Genomic DNA, 22,581 nt, shown 5'->3' on the forward strand with positions numbered 1-22,581 from the left:
TCTTATGATCATAAACAAGCTTTTGTCCAAGTTTGGTAGAAATCCAGGATAGTTTAAGAAAGTTATTAAATTTAAAAAAACTTTAACCACAGAGTAAATGTTATGTTTCCTGTCAGAAAAACTAAGTCCATATAAGTTAAATACTGGAAAAAATAGATTTTTTTTTACAAAATTTATTTCTGGATACTATCTTATGATCATAAACACACTTCTGCCAAGTTTTGAAGAAATCCAGGATAGTTTAAGAAAGTTATTGAAATTTCAAAAACTTTAACAACAGAGTGAATATTGGTGGACGCCAATGACGACGACATGTAGGATCACTATGTCTCGCTTTCTCAACAAAAACGCTAAAGCTTTGCAAATATCCAAGAAGTATAACTCTAAAACAGTGAGAAACTCACTACCCAAATTGGAGCTCTATTTACCTGTCTTGATTGTTAGCATTGTGTATGAGTTTCGTTATATTTTTTAGATGAGGAAAACTTAAGTTGAAGTGTAGAAATAAAACAATTTGCAATTTTCCAAGTAATAAAGGGGCATAACTCTATGCCCCTTTATTACGCTAAAACAGTTAGTGACATATCATCCAGCTGTATTTGCTTGTTTTGAAACTTAGCATTTTGTATGATTTAAAAAAAAATTGAATGAAGAAAACATAAGTTAGAGTGTGGAAATAAAAAGATAAGCAATTTTCCAAATTTATAAAGGGGTATACCTCTAGAACTGTAAATTTTACATGTCCAAAATTTTACTCTTGTCTAAGAGATTTGGTTCTTAGCATTGTGTATGGGTTTCATTATATTTAAAGTAGGAGAGCTTAAGTGAGTATGAAAAATACATGGGATGGACAGAAGACGGAAGGATAACACTTAATGCCCCCATTTATCTATGACTGGGCCATAAAGATATCAATAAAGATGTATTTCTCACTACACATTTTATATATTAATTTATTAAATTATAATGTAAGAAAAGTTTACAGACTAAAACATTCATAAACATTGCACAATGTCCTAATAGTTCTTGTTTGTCAAACAAACTCTACATCTACATACAGTTATATTTATAAAACACAGTTAAGGTTCTTGTTCATGTTGGGGATGATTTATATATTGCCATTGTAATATCATCTTCACTTTTAATAAGAACACTCCTGAAAAATAAAATAAATTGCAAAATTATGTATTATTAATTTTTTTTTAATCAAAAACAAAATGCATCTTTAATTATTTGTGCTTGATTTTAAAATATAAAATGATATGAAACAAGTACAGTCTTGCATTCAAATTTTACCTCTAAAACATTATCATTGTTTGGTTGCTGTAGATTAAAGTTGATTGTGTGTATTGATTTGATAATTTAGTTCTTGTGTTTTGCTATTGGGGGCCCCTGTCCTAGATATGGGGCATTTTTGGTGTCCCAAAAATGTTCCCCTATGCCTATCCCAAGTCAGGAGCCTGTAATTCATTATTCAGATATATTATTTGTACCATATTTGTTTTTTTTTACATTATTTAAATAGGCCAACGGTTTTCTCATTTGATTTGTTTCTTATTTTGATATGTTGTAGATTGTTATAAATTGCTTTGTGGTATGGGTTTTGACCATTGTTGAAGGCTATGCAGCAACCTATAGTTGTTGACAGCTACAATATTCGGTCAGTTATTTAGCAATTATTTCTTATTGATAATTGGTGGATTACTGTCTTAAATTTAATAGACATCTCCTCATATAAAGAAGTTTCCAATGTACATTTAATGTCTGGAACAGAACTCACTAAAACCAAGCAGATTCCCAAAAGTGAAACAACCAAATATCAAAATGCTTAAGGTGTCTATATTTCAGTGTAATAATATGACCATTTCAGAGATTTTAGCAACATTTGGTCCAAAATGCCTATGTCATTACTCAAAAGTAATAATATCATCATCCCTGTATTATTTGGTAGGGTCAAAAGACCATTTCAAAGAAGCCCAGCCTTAATGATTCATGCCATTTCATTTCAAAGCTGGTCATACAGATATTCCATAAGAGACTACATGTATCACTTGCACTAAAGGAGAAGGGGCAGTAAGGAGCAAAATAGGACTCACTTTTGAATCTATTGATATTTCTTTCAATTTATATCTATAATATGGAGCTTACAAAACATCAAGGATTTAATGGTTATCTCATGCCCTTTTCTTGTTATGACGTCATAAAAATGGTATGCCGCCTAAGCTAAAATATCACATTTTTAGTTCTGTTTATATCCTTCTTTTATGTACCCGGTATTGTGTACTTTGTACAATAGATTACACCTTAAATAATTATTATAGACCCTTTTTCTTTTCATGTTACATGTATATGAACAACAGAAATCAGGGTCAAAACCATAACACTGTTGTTTCATTATTATTTGTTGGATACCAACTTTTTATGGATTTCATGTGTAATAGTCCAGTCAATATAACGGATGACCTCAAAGTAATTGCAACAGAAATTAATTTTTTATTTTTTTATTTGCACATTACTAAAGAAGAACCATGAAAAAATTGGACAAAATCGGAAAAGGGGAAAGTGTTATAATTTCACCTTTTGTTTTTTACATGATACCTTGTAAAATCGTCACAGCTTCAGCGCGCCATACGTGTTATGGGAGATAACTCGTCACTCAGGGTCAAACAGACTTGTCAAACAAATTCTAATTTATGTGAATATCAACTAATAATATGGATATATCTTAATTCACGGTAAGAAATAATGTATATTATAATTATTAAGGTGGAAACATTATAAAATGACATAAAAAAAAGTTTTAAAAGATGTCATTTAACACATTTTTCGTATGTCAGCGCTCAGACTCAAATATTTCCTTTAAAACATTGACTGTTCACTCTTTTCAACAAAAAACCTAAGGAAAGACAAATTATGTATTGATTTTCACTTATATTTTAACATATAAAGAATCTTGAGAAAGAAAAAAATATCTTTTAATGATTTTATACGTTACTTTGTCGCAGAAAAAAATCTATGGAACGCCGTTAGTGCAATAAACGTAGATTAATTCATATAAGCACGATTACAATGTTTTGTACTTACAATAACTTTCAAAGTTCTACTTTGAAATTTAAGCTGGCTGGTGTTAAAAGACTGCGTTAAGTGTGAAATTTATCCAAATCTCCTTTTATTTATATTTATTGCATACAATTATATTTATCATTGAATGTGTAATCAACTGAAACGAAATAGCATAAAATATTGTCAGAAAATGTGTACACATTGTTTAATATAAACGTTTATTGTTTTCCATGGTCTTTTACAATTTTGTTCCACTTTTGTCTTTTCAACACTTGAAAAGACCCTCTCATCCTGAACAATTACTTTCATTATTACGCTTTATAAGGTAAATAAACTAGTTTCATTCTTTGCAGAGTATGTCCACAGATTTCAGTAGAAAGCAAACCAGTGTGTGTACCAAACAAATGATCCCAACTAGTTTAAACTAAGTAAAGGTAAGAAATAACCAGGTGCTCCGCAGGGCGCAGCTTTATACGACCGCAGAGGTCGAACCCTGAACAGTTGGGGCAAGTATGGACAAAACATTCAAGCGTGATACAGCTCTGAATTTGGATTGTGATCAAATTTTTGACATTACATGGTTTTTTTTTACACAAAACAAATGTCAAGATTTTACAAATCAATCAAAGATTTCTTCTTCAAACTTTTTAAATCTAAAATTAAATAGTTGATCATGACACAGCATAGGTTTCTGACACAGAACGAATGTGGTCTAATGAACTTAAAAGTTTTTTTTGCCTTTGAGCAATTCACTATGCTGTTGAATATTAATCCTCTCAAAAAAATGTTTGAAGAAATTTTCTTTTTATTTATGAAATCTGAAATGAGAAAAATTTAAACCCCCCCCCCCCTTTTTTCACATCCCCGTTTCCCTTTTTCCAAAACTGATATCAATTCAAATTTCTAATGGAGTTTGCAACAATAACTACTCTTTTAAATATATCATAAAATATTAAAATGTAAAATATAGTGCTTGTAATCACTGAATGGTAAAGATTGGTTGGTAGTAAAAGTGAATATACATTGTTTATTGTATAAAACAATAAAAAAACTTCATCAGCAACATTTTATATTGACAAATTTCCAATGAAGTTATTTACATAAAATTATTGGCAAATAAAAATAGAAAATGACATCATAGTCATGTCTGGCAAATGTCCAACATACATTATCTAAAAACATTTTAGATAAGATAAGGGGAAAAAAGCTTCATCAGCAACATTTTATATTGGCAAATTTCCAATGAAGTTATTTACATAAAGTTATTGGCAAATAAAAATAGAAAATGACATCATAGTCATGTCTGGCAAATTTCCAACATATAAAATCAACTACTATTCTATACAAAGAAAGATAACTCCAATTGAAAATTAATTGCTATTGCACAATATTGTGCAATTAGATATTTCTTGCTATTGTGCAATACTGTGCAATTGAAAATTTCTTGCTATTGCACAATACTTGATATGGAATCCTAATTTGGACCAACTTGAAAACTGGGCCCATAATCAAAAAGCAAAGTACATGTTTAGATAAAGCATATCAAATAAGCCCAAGAATTTAATTTTTGTTAAACTCAAACTTAGTTTAATTTTGGACCCTTTGGACCTTAATGTAGACCAATTTGAAAACTGGACCAAAAATTAAGAATCTACATACACAGTTAGATTTGGCATATCGAAGAACCCATTTATTCAATTTTTGATGAAATCAAACAAAGTTTAAATTTGGACCCCCATTTGGACCAACTTGAAAACTAGGCCAATAATTAAAAATCTAAGTTCATTTTTAAATTCAGCATATCAAAGAACCCCAAGGATTCAATTTTTGTTAAAATCAAACTAAGTTTAATTTTGGACCCTTTGGACCTTAATGTAGACCAATTTGAAAACGGGACCAAAAATTAAGAATCTACATACATAGTTAGATTCGGCATATCAAAGAACCCCAATTATTCAATTTTTGATGAAATCACACAAAGTTCAATTTTGGACCCTTTGGGCCCCTTATTCCTAAACTGTTGGGACCAAAACTCCAAAAATCAAACCCAACCTTCCTTTTATGGTCATAAACCTTGTGTTTAAATTTCATAGATTTCTAATTACTTACGGTATACTAAAGTTATGGTGCAAAAACCAAAAATAATGCTTATTTGGGCCCCTTTTTGGCCCCTAATTCATAAACTCTTGTTACCTCAACTCCAAAAATCAATCCCAACCATCCTTTTGTGGTCATAAACCTTGTGTTTAAATTTCATTGATTTCTATTTACTTATACTAAAGTTATTGTGCGAAAACCAAGAATAATGCTTATTTGGGCCCTTTTTTTGCCCCTAATTCCTAAACTGTTGGAACCAAAACTCCCAAAATCAATCCCAACCTTCCTTTTGTGGTCATAATCCTTATGTCAAAATCATAGATTTCTATTCACTTAAACTAAAGTTATAATGCGAAAACCAAGAAAATGCTTATTTAGGCCCTTTTTGGCCCCTAATTCCTAAAATGTTGGGACCAAAACTCCCAAAATCAATACCAACCTTCCTTTTGTGGTCATAAACCTTGTGTTAAAATTTCATAGATTTCCATTCACTTTTACTAAAGTTAGAGTGCGAAAACTAAAAGTATTCGGACGCCGGACGACGACGACGACGACGACGACGACGCCGACGCCAACGTGATAGCAATATACGACGAAAAATTTTTCAAATTTTGCGGTCGTATAAAAATAAAATCTTATTGGATTTGGAAGAAAATTAAAATTCCTTTAAAGGGAAGAACTTACGATACGGGAACTGTTGAACAATTGTTGGAAAATGAATGACAAAAAAAACAATAACCGACAGAAAATAAATCGTAAACGTAATAGCACAAGTCCGATCCATAATGCATATTTCTTTTTAAATTTCTAAAACAGTATAACAATTGTTGCAAAAATATAAGTATAGACCTTTACTAAGGGGTTATCCATCCCAACTGTATGCTTTTTTATTGAATAAACTGCTGATACATTAAAAAATTTCAGGTACTTTTTGGTTATATAATTTCTCACGTTTTGGGGTATTTATATACGTTGGCTTTAGATATTTGTGATAAAGCAGTCATAAAGGGGGTAAATCAAAATATACGTGTTTGGCTTAAAAATTATGAAGTGTTGCATTCGACACAATGTAGTATAACATATGACACACCAACACACAAATTATCTCTATCTCTTTAAATGTATGTATTCATGACTATGTCATGAGTGTGATAGCTTTTGTTGTAGCTTATTTTTTAAGTAGTTTTCTTTTTTGCAGGTACCAATGGAAGGGTGCTTTATTTGCAAATTATCCATAAATGACGGAAGAGCAACTGTAACATTAAGAGAAAAAGGAGCCCGAAATATTAACGAGTTCAGCAAGCTACGAAATGATACCAAAGTTGCTAAATCTGGGGACGTAGTACACCAGGATTGTCGCAGGGACTACACAAATGCTAAGTCTGTCAAACAAAAAGAACTAGATTACAAGACTACTGAAAATCGGGTTTTAAGATCACAAGAACAGTTCAACTATCGAGATAACTGTCTTTTCTGTGGACAGTTTGCAGATGTTAAGGATAAGAGGAAAGGTACTGATGTTTTTCCAGTCCGAACAAAGGATTTCCAGAGCAATATAGAAAAAATCTGCCGTGAGCGAAACGATGAATGGGCTACACATGTATTAACCAGAATTGTATTTGTACATGATTTGCATGCTGCAGACGCAGTTTACCATCAGCGATGCAGTGTAAATTTTCGAACAGGAAAAAGCAGTCCATCTGGAACACCTAATCAGAGCAAAAATAACACCGGCAGACCCCAGCATCAACAGGCACAAGCTGCATTCCAGAAAACTGTTGAATATCTCCTACAAAACGAGGATGAACAACTTACGGTTATTGAGTTAGTAGAAAAAATGAAAGATTACTGCGGAGATGCAGCTTATTCGACTGTTCATATGAAATCAAAAATCCAAAAGTACTTTGGAGATGATGTGATTATAACAGAAATAAATGGGAAACCAAATGTTATTACACTCCGCAAAACTGCAACATCAATACTTCATGATTTTCATCAGAAGCAAAATGCAAGTGACCCTGAATCAGAGAAAATGAACATTATAAAAGCAGCAGCAAGTCTCTTAAAATCTGACATCAAATCAAAAATTGGCACGAAAACCGAGTATCCATCAGTTTCCGATGTTGAATCTTTGGAATGCAATGAACACTACCTACCTGACAGTTTACGGTTGTTTCTGAATAGTTTAATAAGTACCTGTAATCACAGTCTGAAACTTTCTGCTATTGGCCAAACAATAATTCAAGCTACAAGACCAAGATCATTAATAGCACCTTTACAAATAGGCCTTGCTGTACAAATGCATCACCATTTCGGTTCCAGATTTTTGATAGACTCTCTGTACAATATGGGATTCTCATCATCGTATTCAGAAGTACAAAGGTATGAAATGAATGCTGCAATGTCCCAAGGAACTGATTTACCGGAAGTAACAGAAGAAGGAAATCTTCAGTACATAGCAGACAATATTGATCATAATTTAAGAACTATCGATGGTCATGGTACTTTTCACGGCATGGGAATTATAGCCAGCGTCACACCAGGATTTATGAGGACAAATTGTATACCAAGAACAGATGTAAAGATAGAAGAACTCAAAGAAATTGGAAAAATTGATATTAGACCATATAAACTGGATAAAGAAACTCACACATCATTGAAATTCATGAAATTAAACCAAGTAAATGCAACCAGTTATTCTGAATCATTAAGTCTACTCTCTAGGACTGTTTGGCCAATAAAAAGTACTGGATGGTCAGCATTGTGTCAAATGGTATATGGTGGAGTATTTCCGGGAAAATCAAGCATAGTTTATTTGCCAATGATTGACATGAACCCGAGTGACCTTACATGCATAAACTCAACGCTGCATTTCATCTCTAAAGAAGCAAGACGACACAATGCAGATCCTGTTGTTACATTCAATCAGCCCTTATACTGGAAAGCAGTACCGGGGTAAATATTATCCTGAATGAAGCAGAAAGTAGTACCTTGAAATCTATGGTTGTTCGACTTGGTGGATTTCACACTGAGATGAGTTTTCTCGGATCTATAGGACACATTATGAATAGCTCCGGTCTTTCAGAACTATTAGAAACTGTTTATGCTTCTACTGCTGTTGGTCATATGCTTAGTGGTAAAGCCATTTCCCGTGTTGTTCGTGGTCATTTTCTTACTCAAACAGCTTTGACTCTGCTCATTACATCAGAAATATATGATTTTCCACAATATACACCTGGAACTGAACATCAGATTATTTAGAAAATCTTTAAAAAATTGCCGCACTGCTTCCCTTTGGTTCCAGTATATGGATATGGTTGAACTTCTCCGTCAATTTATCACTGCTGAAAGGACAGGAAACTGGAACTTACACTTGAAAAGTCTCCAGCAGATGCTCCCTTATTTAGCTGCTTCAGGACACAACCTATATGCAAAATCAGTTCACATTTATTTACAACAAATGCAAAATCTGCCTGCAACGCATCCTGCCTTAGACAATTTATTCAAAACAGGACACCATGTTATTAGACGAACTGATCGTTTTTGGGCCGGTTTGTCTACTGATCTGGTAATAGAGCAAGCCCTTATGAGAAGTTTAAAGACAACAGGTGGTCTGACCAGAGGGCGTGGTTTGAGCGAATCGCAAAGACTTCTATGGCTGTTATCAATGCCACAATGTTCACAAATGAATGAAACAATGCAGAAACTTACTGATGTGAACTATAATACAAGTGAGCAGCACAAAGAACTTGGGAAAAGTAGGATAGATCAAGACAAAAAAGACGTTCAAATATTTAAGTCATTTTTGGGGGAAAGAAATCCTTTCAGTTCTGATATTAGTTTACGGAATATTGAAACTGGTACACTAGCTGATGAGAAAGTTAACGTAGAAAGATCAGTGGATATAGGAAAAGAAATATTAAAGTCTATGGAGGATCAGTATGCAGACGATTTTGTTTTCAAAAAGAACAAACAGGTGGTAACTTTAGCAAGTAAAACCAATATAAAGATTGATGGCGAAGAAGTGGTTGTTGACCCCCAGTTGCTATTTCAACGACTTGTTGCAGCGGCAAACAACATTTTTCCTGATATTTCTGAAGTTTTCAAGTTTGAACTGTCAAGTACTCCAGCGGCATTATTCGAACCGTCAGGACTAATGCGACAAGCTCAAAAGGCAACATTAGGTGATGCCTTATGGACCATTGGAGACTGTGCTGTAAACAGAAAACTTGACTCTGAGCTACATTATGTCATTGACGGAGGTTCTTTTATTCAACGCCTACCATGGAATAAAGGGTCAACTTTCGGAGAGATCTGTCAACAATATGTGGATTACATAAAACGACGATATGACCATGCAGTTATCGTATTTGACGGCTACACATCAGGGCCTAGCACAAAAGATCATGTACATATGCGCCGGACAAAAGGAGTGGAAGGAGCTAAAATCATTTTAAAAAAAACGACCCCTTTCAGAAGTAAAAAAGAAAATTTTCTAACTAACAATGAAAATAAACAAAGTTTCATAAATATGCTAAGTGATGCCTTAGTAAAAAACGACTTTCAGACAGAACATGCAGATGCTGATGCTGATGTTCTAATAGCAAAGACAGGTGTCAATCAATCAATATCACACCCTACAGTGGTCATCGGGGAAGACACAGATGTTCTAGTTCTTCTTATATTTCACTGTACACTTAGTTCACATGGACTTTTTTACAGATCTGATCAGAGCAATCGAAAACTCAGTTCGAACAAAGTTTGGGATATTCAAAAAACTAAGCTGTTGTTGGGACCAGAAGTAAGCAAATTACTTCCGTTCATACACTCAGTTACAGGATGTGACACGACCTCAAGACTGTATGGTATTGGAAAAGGTCCCGTACTCAAAAAGATGTCCGAAAATGAAGAACTTCGTAAATTAGCATTACCATTTCTTAACAGGTGTTCATCTGTAAAAGACATTGTAAATTGTGGTGTGCAGATAATTGCTTATTTGTATGGTGGCGTTCCGCACGAAAGTCTAGACATCATTCGCTACAGAAAATTTGCAAACAAAGTACTGTCGAACTCAGTTACATTTCTACAAGTTCAAACGCTACCACCAATATCAGCTGCAGCAGAACAACACTGTAAGAGAGTGTTCTACCAAATAATAGAGTGGACAGAAGAAACAAATCTTAATCCTTTGGACTGGGGTTGGTCAATCACAAATGACAGATTGACACCTATAAAAACTACCCTTCCAGCAGCTCCGGATAAACTGTTAAACATAATAAGATGCAAGTGTAAAACAAATTGTGACACACGTAGGTGTACATGTCGAAAACATGGTCTAGAGTGCACAATCGCCTGTTCTGAGTGCAAAGGACATTTATGTACTAACGCAGAAAAGATAGTATTTGAAGAAGACCAAAACGAATAAAACTATAATTGATATCAAAGTTCGTTTTTATTACATTATTATATTGCTCAAAAGACAAGATCGTTCAACATCTGTTATACTTGTTATTTTTTAACTAAAAGTGTTCAATTTTAAACCCCAACAATTACAATTTCTGAACGAATTTGATGTTATCATTTTTATTAAACGTAGAAGACTCTATTCTACAAATTGTACGAGACACATGTAAAAAATTATGTCAGATTAAAAGAGAATTTTTAAAAAATCCAGTTTTCAGCGATTTTTCACCAAAAAAGTCTCAATTTACCCCAAAATTACAATTTTCTTAACGAAATTGATGTTTATCGTTCTTTATGTCATAGAAAACTCTATTCTGCAAATTTTACGAGACTTGTGTTCAAAAATTATGCCAGATTAGAAAAAAAATAATATTTTCCGGTTTTCAGCGATTTTTCATCAAAAAGCCAATATTTACCCTAAAATTACAATTTTCCCATGGTCTGACACTTGCCGATTTTTTCTATGTCAAAGATATGGGGTGATACTGCCTTGTAAGCATAAAATAGTTTCTGTTGCAATTACTTTGAGGTCGGGTAAATTTTGAGCTAGAATGACTGGACTATAAAGGTGAACCACAAAATGAAAATTCAATGAAGTACAAATTTGAAGTATGTATGCAGACTTTGGCAAAACCACTTAATCAATCATATACAATAATACAAATATTCCTCGAATCCACACAAATTGGTACATGTACAAAGGAAATAAAATAAAGTCACAGTTATTTATTTACAGTAAGACATACCGGTATATCTGATGTACAGTAGTTATTGTCTGTTTATGCAGTTCATACATGTTTCTCGTTTCTCTTTTTTTTTTTATATAGATTAGAGTCTAATCATTAGACCATTTGTTTTCCCGTTTGAATGGTTTTACACTAGTTATATTTGGGACCCTTTATAGCTTGCTGTTCGGTGTGAGCCAAGGCTCCGTGTTGAAGGCCCTACCTTGACCTATGTTGGTTTACTTTTATAAATTGTTATTTGTATGGAGAGTTGTCTCGTTGGCACTCATACCACATCTTCCTAAATCTATATAGTTCATTAAATACATTATTATGTGTGCTAAGTTTCAATTTGACTTAACCACAACTTTAAGGTAAAGTACCGGGTACCTTAACCAAATGTATTAATGTGATAAAGGACAATAAAAAAATATAATGACCTGCCTACTATCAGTTTATTGTGAGTAAGGCATAAAAACACACAATGAACACCAATTGGTGATAAAATGCTATTTATACTTGTCACTTGAAACTTAAGGAATGCAGGACAGCACAGATATTTTAGTTGTAATTTATGGTTTAATGCAGACAGCAGTATAACAATAAATAAGAATACAAACCCTGTTTCTGATTCAATACAGATAACTGGAGGAGTAGAAGAATTTGGATGTAACTGAGCCGCTTGTTTGGCAATACTGGCAATATTTCCTGCAGCAGACTTTTCTGCTACTCCTTTAGCTAAAAACAAACAAAGAAAAAAGGTACATGCATGTGCAGTACTTTTATCCTTTAACATTGCAAATCTTATGTAACTGCATTAGTGATATTTATAAAGTGGACAATTAAATTGTCGCTATACTTAAACATCCCATCATTGTGTTATTGTGCTATGGTAAATTTTTGTATTCTTGTCTTTCATTTTTGCAAATGTGCTTTTTCTACATGAAAATGCCTTTTTGTGCTTCTTTGTTATATATTTTGTTGTTTTAAGATTATAACACAATGTTGACCGCTGTACCCCTATTTGTGACATTTTTACCTATTGTGTCTGATAGTTTTGTTTACACATTGTTTTCAATATAATGGAATTTGTTGCGACTGTCATACAAGTGAAAGATTTAGCTAACTATAAAACTAGGTTCAATCCAATGTTTTCAATATAAGAAAGTCCCTGTACAGCAGTATGACAGTTCTTATTCATTCCATTGATGTGTTTGACATTTTGCCATTTGATTAGGGACTTTCCGATTTGTATTTTCCTTGAATTTCAGTATTTTTTGTGATTTTACTTTTTTCTCTCACAAATCCATCTACATTTAAATCAAGGACCATCTAAAATTTTACCTTCAAGTTGTAATCATAAACATGTTTTAAAATTAAAGTTAAAATTTATTAAGTGACAAAAAAAGAAGAAGAAAAATGTTATATCTGACTCTATCAATACGGGTGTACTGAGCTCAAGGTTAAACTATACATAGCAAAGTTAACAGGGGATATTAATAAGTAATTTTGAAATTAAAAAGTTGCAAAAAGTTGGTAACTTGACAATTGAATAGGTCATGTTAAATCAAAGAAAGATCTTACAGATAGCAAGTTCATCTTTAATTTTTATCAATTTCTGGTCCATCACTAATGATTGGACTTAAGAATCATGAAAAGCTTCATCGGAACCAATGCACTATGACAATATGACAAGCAGTACTCCCTGCGTGTATACATTTTGTACCTAGATTATATAACAGACAATAAAAATATATTCAAAACAAATAATTAGATCAGTTTACAATTGTATTATATAGTTTGCTTAAGGTGGTACCTAACACTACAGAGAGATAACTCTGTGAAATCAACTTAACATTTTAATCACATTGTATTGTTAAGGAAATATTAAGCTTCTCAAAGATCAAAATTTGTGTTTGCCAAACTGCTGTATATATCCAATGATTTTTTTCAGAGTAAGTGATTGGTTCAAGTTTTTTGGAATTTTCATATATTTTTTAAAAGGTCAAAGTAAATATTTTGTCCAAATTTTATAAAAATTAAACGAGCCAAAATAAATTTTAGTCAAGGACATGAAGGAGATGGGTACCACCTTAAAAGTGACTTGGTGACCTAAAGATACATTTACATGTATCAGCAGCTGATTTTCTAATTTTTGAAAACATTTTATTTGTAAACATTTTTTTGTAAACATTCTATTTTAGTGTAAATACTTTCATCACAGATACCAAATAGACCATACTATAAAGTATCCATTGACAAAAACAGATTAATTTATGGTACACTGAAATGACCCATGAAATATTTTAACATTTCGCCTCAGAGAAATCTCTATTTATTTGGCTAGTGTGTAACTGTTTGTTATGTGATTTCTGATATGATATGTCAGAGTAACTTTTCACAATGTAAGTGTATTAGAAAAGTTAAAGAAAATTTGTCAATACCAGTAGGAAATAATATTAATAATATAATGTTTATTGATGGTTTCACTAACCTGCTAAACAAAGTCCATTTTCATCTGCACAAAGAACACCTGCAACACCTGGTAGTCTGAATCTGTAATTATACATGAACACAAAAGGTAATAAATAAGTTAAACAAATAAAAACAAGAGTCTGTCAAAGTGACAGCAAAAAAGATTTTCCTACAATTGTCAAACCCTGAACAGATGAACAAGTATTGACTCAGGAGCCTGTAATTCAGTGGTTGTCGTTTTGTTATGTGTTACATATTTGTTTTTCGTTCATTTTTTAAAATAAATAAGGCCATTAGTTTTCTCGTTTGAATTGCTTTACATTGTCATTTCGGGGCCTTTTATAGCTGACTATGCGGTATGGGCTTAAAACCCATTTGCTCATTGATGAAGGCCGTACGATGACCTATAGTTGTTAATTTCTGTGTCATTTTGGTCTCTTGTGGAGAATTGTCTCATTGGCAATCATACCACATTTTCTTTTTTATACAACATTTACGCTTATAACAACTCTGACTTTGGATTGTGATTGAATATTTGACATGTAGCATAGGTATGTGACACAACATGAATCCAAAATCTAGGTACATGTATATTGTTAGAATCAGCTTATGAAAGAACTCCAAGAATCAACTTTTGATGAAATTATACATACTTAACTAAACCATACATGTATCTGCTCAAACATGTCAAAAGGAAATAACCTAAAATAATCAACAAACCAACAAATGACATTGTAATTTGAAATTAGTTATCAATATCTGTTCCAAGGGGAATAACTCAAATGTATATACAATGTATTAATAATGAAAACCAATTTAACTAAGTACTGAAAGGTATTTACCGTCTACAATTTAACAACTAGAACAGCTAAAATTGTGAAATTTAATTATAACCTTCATTTAGTCAAAGGAAACAAAATATCTAAATTTGAAAAATATTCATCAAAGCGTTTTCATGCTAATGACACAGTTTGACTGCTCAGTCATGTAGTTACTTATTCATGAATCATTTATTTTTTCAAAGGTTGAATTTTACGCTTAGTCTGATATCCTTGTAATATGGAGCAGGCATTACCTATGAAAGGGGACCAAGTCTGTATGAATTATTTTTTTTTAATTCAAACATATTTTAACTTCAAAATCTGTTAAAGGGGCAGTTAGCTATTAGATATATATATAAAAAAATCTAATATATTTTTTTTTTGCTAAATCATTAATGAAATGGAAATAGTGAAATAACAATCTGCTTTTAGCAGCCAGTATGGTTTAATTTTGTCATTATATGCTAAATATATTGATTTATATGAATTATTCACCTGCAAGTGAAAAATTTGACCTCATTGTCATTGAATCCGTATTCATGTGAACTTCGATTTAACCTCTTAGCTTGAGATTAATAACACATGAATTGTATGTGTAAAGTTATTTAAAGGAAAAAAATGTCAACATTAAAAGTTAAACAAAGGTAAATCATTTGATTGACTGATTCAATCCAAAAAAAATCTGTGTTATACAGGTAAAAACGATGATAAACATTTATTTTTCATCTTTAATATGAAATAAAGTAGACCTAGAAAAGTCCAACAGCACAAATTTGCTTAATCTATTTATATCTATATATATATGTTAACATCGATTATATGGTCATCAGATGACTTTTGAGGTCAACACAATAGTTAATGAGATGGCATCTAGACTAAAATACACATGAAACAAAGCTATGTATTTTCATGCCCATGCCCTGTTAATTGTTTATTTTACACATTTAATAGTGTAGATAAATGTTTAACATTGTTTTAAATCAAATATGAGAATTTGATTAAAATTGGTGAACATGAAATTGACAGCTAGTGCCCTTTTAAAAAAGAAACAAATATACATGTACAAATGTATCAAGTAACATTTCACAATTTCGTTCTGTTGTTAGAGATTTTAGCTGTGACATTATTTAAGTTATGACTTTATATTGATCAATGTACATAAACAAAGAAACACTATCATCAGGTAATGTGTTTTTTATATCAAAGAATTGTTAAAAATGAAATTGGTATTGTGTTTCTACAAATGTATATATATATTTTTCTGGACTGATAAATAAATATTTTACTCAAAGTCTCATGACAAACGAGACCTGAAGAAGGAAGTAGATTTATGTTCAAATAGGCCAGTTCTGGGATACGGTTTACAGACCAATCTGTCATGTGACTTCCATCACCAGGTGACAAAAATGTATGCATAGAAATTTCAAATACATGTTGAGCAAAAGGGTGAAAAAGTTTTATTCTAAACTGCACAAAATATTTTGGAAATTAAAATCTAAAAGGATGGTCACCTTCCCTCGGTCATATGGCAATCACGATTATGTACTTATGGAACATTAATTATTTCTATACTACCCTACAGAATGACGATTATGAAAGTGCTGGAATGACGTCATAAAGGCGTTCGAAATTGACGATCTTTTCCGGTGAAAGACATGATTCCAAAAATGACCTTTGCATGAAAATAAACAAGTCTAAAAAATAAAGATAATGATTTTGACTTCATAGGGGGTCTCATTGGGGGGTTTGGATCCCGGATCCCGCTTACAGTACTGTTTTATCAGATTCCCATATCACCGCTTACACTATGTACATGTATGTTAGCAATTCTCATATTTTTCTAATTTCCTGTGTCCCGCTAGCCTTCACTTCCCGTTTTCACGGCACAATAATTTGACTTTCAGGTGTCACGCTTACAAAAAATCAGCAATCCCGCGTAACACTTAGACCAGAATTTTTCATTGTACTAATGAAGTCAAAATCGTCCAATTTTTTTTTTGTCGCGTTTTTTAATTTCCGGATCTGCGCAGAACACATAACTCTACTTCCTTCTTCCAGTCTTGTTGTCGTGAGACTTTGATTAGTCTAGTAAAATATAGAAAGTCAAGGAACACAATACCAATATTTCATTTTTAATCATTCTTTGTCTTTGGTATGAATAAACGTTAGGCCTACATGTACCTGATACATTGCGTTTCTTTGTTTACATTGAACATGACGTCATAACTTAAATAACGTCACAAGTAAAATCCCTAACAACAGAACCAAAATCGGAAACGGTACGGTATTTCCGTATCTTTTTTTTAACAAATATTTAAATTACAAAAAAAATTAATTTAAACAAACTTCGTCCCCAAAAATTTCACAGGTACTGCCTGCCTCATATTATTAAGGTTCATCATAACCTTTTGGCTAAAATGGCCGTATTTACACCCCAAATTTTACTCTGAGTACAGACTAACCTATACACCTGCAACAGTTTTAAGGGATGGCAGGAACTAGATATATAAATTTTAAATGCATTTTATGTTTCAGAAAATTATAATCTTTTCTAGATTTTGCTATCCATTTTTTTTCGTTCCTGCAGAAGGTGCAAAAATTAACTAAGTAGTGAAAACGATTGAGAAGCTCCCCTCATATAATCAATGTTGTGAGTAGTATTGATTTAAATGGACAATAGATGGACAATAGACACCTGTAAACAATAGGTTATTTAACAGGTTTAAACTGTGTAACTGAGTGGACCGTATCAAATGAAACTCGGGTGTTTGTTTATTTTGCTATCTTCTGCAGACTGGAAAAAAATGAACATCAAAATCCAGGTAACTTTTTAATTTTCTGAAACGTAGACTTCATATAACTTTTATATATCTAGTTCCTGCCATGCCTTAAAACTTTCCTGGATGTACCAGTTTGTCTGTACTCATAGTAATTTTGGAGGTGAAAACACGGCCATATTTTTCAATTCCTTATGATGAACCTTAAGTAGAAAGGCTATATGTATATCGACCCCTGTGGCTGTGATATGACTGACTCTTATCTCTGTAATGATCAATGTATGAAATTTCACTGAGAAGCCTTTAACATGCTACCGTACGTTTCGTCTAAATGCTTTTCCAGGACTTTTTCCATGTTTCGTCTTTGGACTGCAACCGGAAGTAGAATTCTCCGCCGGATATAGTACACATTTTCTACCTCCCTTTCCATAATGACAGAAGAGTGGGATAGCCAAACGGAACAGGTTGTTTACAAACTCTTTTTCATTTCATGAGACCAACAGGTAACAAATAGCATTATATTTAAATATGAGAATAGTTATACCCGTGGATACTCAGTCACAGTGATATGTGTACAATTGTTCCCATGGGTTATGTAAATAACTTATTTTGATTTTGTTCAGTTGTTGACGTTGTCATGTTGTGAATAATTGTAATAACTTTATAAATTTTGCAAGATATAAGTTGAATACATGTAATGTATATCTTAATGTGTATACATTTAAACCTTCTCAGAAAGAGGATGTCACTTAACAATAACCTGTCGTATGTCAAATTATATCTTTGTCAGTTTATAGATGTGGTACATGTACATGTGTATAAGTGCCAATAAGACAACTCTCCATCCAAGTAGCAAGTAATAAAGGTAAACGAATAAAGAATAAGGTACGGCCTTCAACACAGAGCCTTGTCTTACACTGGAATGGTTTAAAGGGCCCTAAAAATTTCTAGTGGAAAACTGTACAAACATTGTTTTAAGATTTACATTTGGGACTTGGTGTGTATGTAAGCGATAAATTTGTCCTTGTAAAATATGTCCGGGCGGACCCAAATTCCTAGTATAAAATGTCCATGGTTACAAATTTTACTAGTAAATATAGTCTGATGTTAGTAAATTTTGTCCCCAGACTAATTTACCTAGGAATATAGGTCCATGTCATTAATAATCCTAGGTAAAAATGTCCATGTTGATAAAATGTAAGTAACCAGACTAACTTTCCTAGGAAATCATGTCCGTGTTATTAATATTAATAGGGCAAAATGTTCATGATTTTTATAATTTTAATTAAGGTTTAAAACTTAATTTTAACCAAACTAACTTTTTCCAGTACCTTTCATGTTTGATTTTGTTAAAGAGTTATGTAATAATATATGAAAAAAATACGTACCCAGACAAATTTTCCTAGGAAATCATGTCCATGATTTTTATAATTTTAATTAAGGTTTAAAACTTATTTTTAACCAAACTAACTTTTTCCAGTACCTTTCATGTTTGATTTTGTTAAAGAGTTATGTAATATTATATGAAAAAAATATGTACCCAGACAAATTTTCCTAGGAAATCATGTCCATGATTTTATAATTTTAATTAAGGTTTAAAACTTATTTTTAACCAAACTAACTTTTTCCAGTACCTTTCATGTTTGATTTTGTTAAAGAGTTATGTAATATTATATGAAAAAAATATGTACCCAGACAAATTTTCCTAGGAAATCATGTCCATGTTATAATTATTCCTAGATAAAAACATCCATATCATTTAATTTCAAAGGTTTATTTACATAAATGGTTTTAATATTGTTTTAGAGTTATGTATTAATATTTTTTAAAGTTATATCCCCAGACTAATTTTCCTAGGAAATCATGTTAATGTCATTATTATTCCTCGATAAAGACACCCATAATAATTATGTTTAAAGGTTAATTAACATGGCTTGTCTTGTTTTAATAATGTTTTAGAATTGTGTATTGATATTATGAAGAAAAAAATATTTCCCCAGACTAATATTTCTAGGAAATCATGTCCATGTTCTTATTATTCCTAGGTAGAAACGTCCATGTTTGTTATTTTTAAGTGTTGTTTTGATATTGTTAAAGAGTTATGTATTTAGATTTAAAATAAAATATTTCCTAAGACTAATTTTCCTAGGAAATTTGGTCCACTTTCTTTATGTTAATTGGAAATTATTATCAAAACTTTCAATTCTTAACTAAGATGGGGTTGTTTATTCAATAGTTTTCATCATAACATTGTTTCTAGTAGAGACAGAGTGCCAGTGGTACTCTGGACACATATTTACAACAGGGATCATATGAGCATCTTTGTACATTTTCACTTTGAGATGCATTTGATTTGACAGGAATGTCATACATTGTATGATAAAATCTTTACAGAACTGCATGTGATACATTTAGCCCCCTAGTCAAAATAATGATGATGTCTTGAAAGGCTATTATATTTTTTTTCTTTAACGCCTTATTTTGCTGGAAAGCGTCAAATCAAGAATTTAAATTAGCCTTCCAAGACACCATCAATATATATGGACTATTAAATCAGCCCCCTAAGCATCAATTTGTAAGATATGAAATTCACGTAATTTTAATGCTACATGTACATGTATTTTAGTATTATCACAGGGTTTTCGTTAAGGATTTTTGAAGGCGAGTCCAGGGACTCATCATTTTTAGCCATGATAATTCCAACAGCAAGAAGATAATATTTTATTGCAATATAATGTAATATTTTAGTCTCCATTTCCTAACAAAGCAATGCAATGACATTAAATTCAGATCACTTTTAAACTTTTGCTATAAAATGATATTTGTGTTTAACTGTGTTCAGTTTATACAAAATATTTCAATCATGATGCATCTGTGGACTCACCAGTTTTGAAAAAGGCGAGTCCAGACAGATTTTGATGAGTCCAGGACTCATTGACTCACCTTAATGAGAACCCTGTAATATCATACTGTAAAAATTAATATGAGGCAGGTATTACAATGTACCTGTAAATGGGGACAAAGTCTGTATTAATTCAAATATGTTAAAAAAAAGAAACGGAAATACTGTAAGGTTTCCGTTATATTGTTAGGGAATTTAGTTGTGACGTGATTCCGAATATCCTAGATAATTTGGTTGATTCTCTTTGGCATATTCAGCTGGTTCATTTTAACACAATTTTATTAATAATTTGATTTGGCCAAGAAGAAAAACAACTGTAACCTACATGTATTTGATGTACATGTAAGAACAAATCATGAACCTGCAAACAAGTCACTAATAAGATGAAAAAGGGATTGGTCAAATGTGTCAAATTTTTTATTATCTAATAATAATTGGTAAACATTAATGTTAACACCTTATTGATTTATTGAAATACCTACTTGTAGGATGAAATGTTCATTAAATTTTTATTATGATGCAGTCTCATTAGCTGCAAGAAACAACAGCGCAGGCAGCAATAAAATACAAATTAAAAGTGTCAAAAAGTTGTACATTTTCTTTTGCAGAGAAGTGTATGATTTAGGGACGACATCAAAAGATCGATGTAGGATAAAAAACTTAAATCGAATAGTTTGGGGGTGGGGGGTCAACATTGCTGCAAGTTTTGTTAATCTAAAATCGATTTTACATATATCCATATAGGTAAATCAATTTTTCCCAAATTAAGTTCAGAAGGGGGGTAGGGGGGGGTCAGCGAAAAAACTATGTGAATTAAGTTTTTTTATCCTACATTGAACTTTTGATGTCGTCCCTTACATCATGAACATATTTACTAAATAATTTTTTATTTTTACTTTCTTTATTTTATCACTATAAATAAACAAACCATGCCCTAAATAACATGTACAATTTTTTTTTTATGTATACATGGTATATGTTATATAATTTTTGAATGAAGTGTTTTATTATCTCCCTGACTTGTTGCCTTTGTTGTCTTTCGGTTTTTGCTATGGCATTTGTCAGTTTTTCTTCATTTAATGAAGATGATATTTTCTCCCTTTTTTTTAGAGAAAGAATAAGTAGGATATATATATATTTATTTCGCAAATCCTGGGCCAAATACAGTAAGCAAAACAACTCTTTCTTACTTTTCAGGGCTAAATTATAAAGAGCAAAACAACCCAGTGTGGATAGGAATACAGTCCAAACCACCCGTTTGCATTATTTATATAAGAAAATTCTAGTCCTTTCAACAAATCATGCAAATGACATACCGCTTTCCAGTACATTGTATTGTCATTCACTGGTAAAAGTTCATCCACTATGCAAGCCTTTATGACTTCATTTACAAGATTGAGGGTCTGTCTGTATCCCTGCACTTTTAAAGTTCATCAAGGGTCTATGTGATCTTTATTCAGGATAAACTAGAAATAATGTTTGTTCTGTATGTACTTACACTGTGTATGGTGTAATCATATTTTTTTAATCTTTTAGCCCGTTTTGAATTCACATTTCTTAATCAATGTGAGAAAATATTTTTCCTTATTGTGAAATATATTCTTGGCAAATGATTGGTCAAATATTCTTGTTTCTTTTGAATTTTCCTATCGTGACATCATGAAAAAAGGCTACCATGTCATATGACTTCACATATAAAGAACACAAATTTCTGCAAATTTTTGAAAAGGAGGGATAAAAACCATTAGAGAAAAGGATTCCAATACCATAAATACATTTTTTGTACTATCACTTGTGTATTTCCATATTTCTCCACTCCCAACAGAAAAAAAATAATTTCATATATTTAAAAAGCAGGGCAAGCTTTGAAATGAAAGGGGTTTAAATATTTGAACAGGTGCCAACCTACACCCTAACCTGAAATAATAGTGTAACATCTACATTGGACAGAAACAACACAACTTCACATAAGTAAAATATCAATTGAAATATGTCTTAACTCAATGATCAATCAAAAGACATATTAACATGCTTAACAAAAACAAGTATTAAACATACACTGAACAAATAAATTTGATCTATCATCAATATTAATGTAAATACAAAATTAATAAAAACTGGAGTAGGATGTTAAACAAATCAAAAGGACAACTTAATATTGACCTTGGACAAAATGCTGTTGAATATGATACAAATGTACATATATGAGAATTTAATTTGCCAAAAAATCTGTGACATTTACAAATACATGTACATGT

General features: G+C 31.8%; 2 protein-coding genes across 3 annotated transcripts in view; one reads left to right on the plus strand and one right to left on the minus strand.

The window, feature by feature from the left end:
* Positions 1 to 933: 933 nt before the first annotated feature.
* Positions 934 to 17,866, minus strand: LOC139512159 (ragulator complex protein LAMTOR5 homolog). Of its 2 annotated transcripts, none has more exons than XM_071299566.1 (4): positions 17,742 to 17,866; positions 13,843 to 13,904; positions 11,969 to 12,086; positions 934 to 1,156 (listed from the first exon to the last, which is right to left on the minus strand). In XM_071299566.1, the coding sequence occupies exons 1-4, from the start codon at positions 17,849 to 17,851 to the stop codon at positions 1,093 to 1,095; spliced, it is 354 nt and encodes a 117-aa protein (XP_071155667.1). In that variant the 5' UTR covers positions 17,852 to 17,866; the 3' UTR covers positions 934 to 1,092. The 2 variants fall into 2 exon arrangements, with proteins under 2 accessions (XP_071155667.1, XP_071155674.1); XM_071299573.1 differs by lacking the exon at positions 17,742 to 17,866 and adding an exon at positions 16,826 to 16,875.
* Positions 17,817 to 22,581, plus strand: part of LOC139512151 (beta-TrCP-like) — a 52,228-nt gene continuing 47,463 nt past the window's right edge. Inside the window, exon 1 of the mRNA XM_071299554.1 lies at positions 17,817 to 17,924. The gene's annotated coding sequence lies outside the window, so the exon portion shown is untranslated. The remainder of the gene's footprint in view (positions 17,925 to 22,581) is intronic.

The sequence above is a fragment of the Mytilus edulis genome, chromosome 1 (assembly GCF_963676685.1).
Source record: "Mytilus edulis chromosome 1, xbMytEdul2.2, whole genome shotgun sequence".
Taxonomy (NCBI): Eukaryota; Metazoa; Mollusca; class Bivalvia; order Mytilida; family Mytilidae; genus Mytilus; species Mytilus edulis.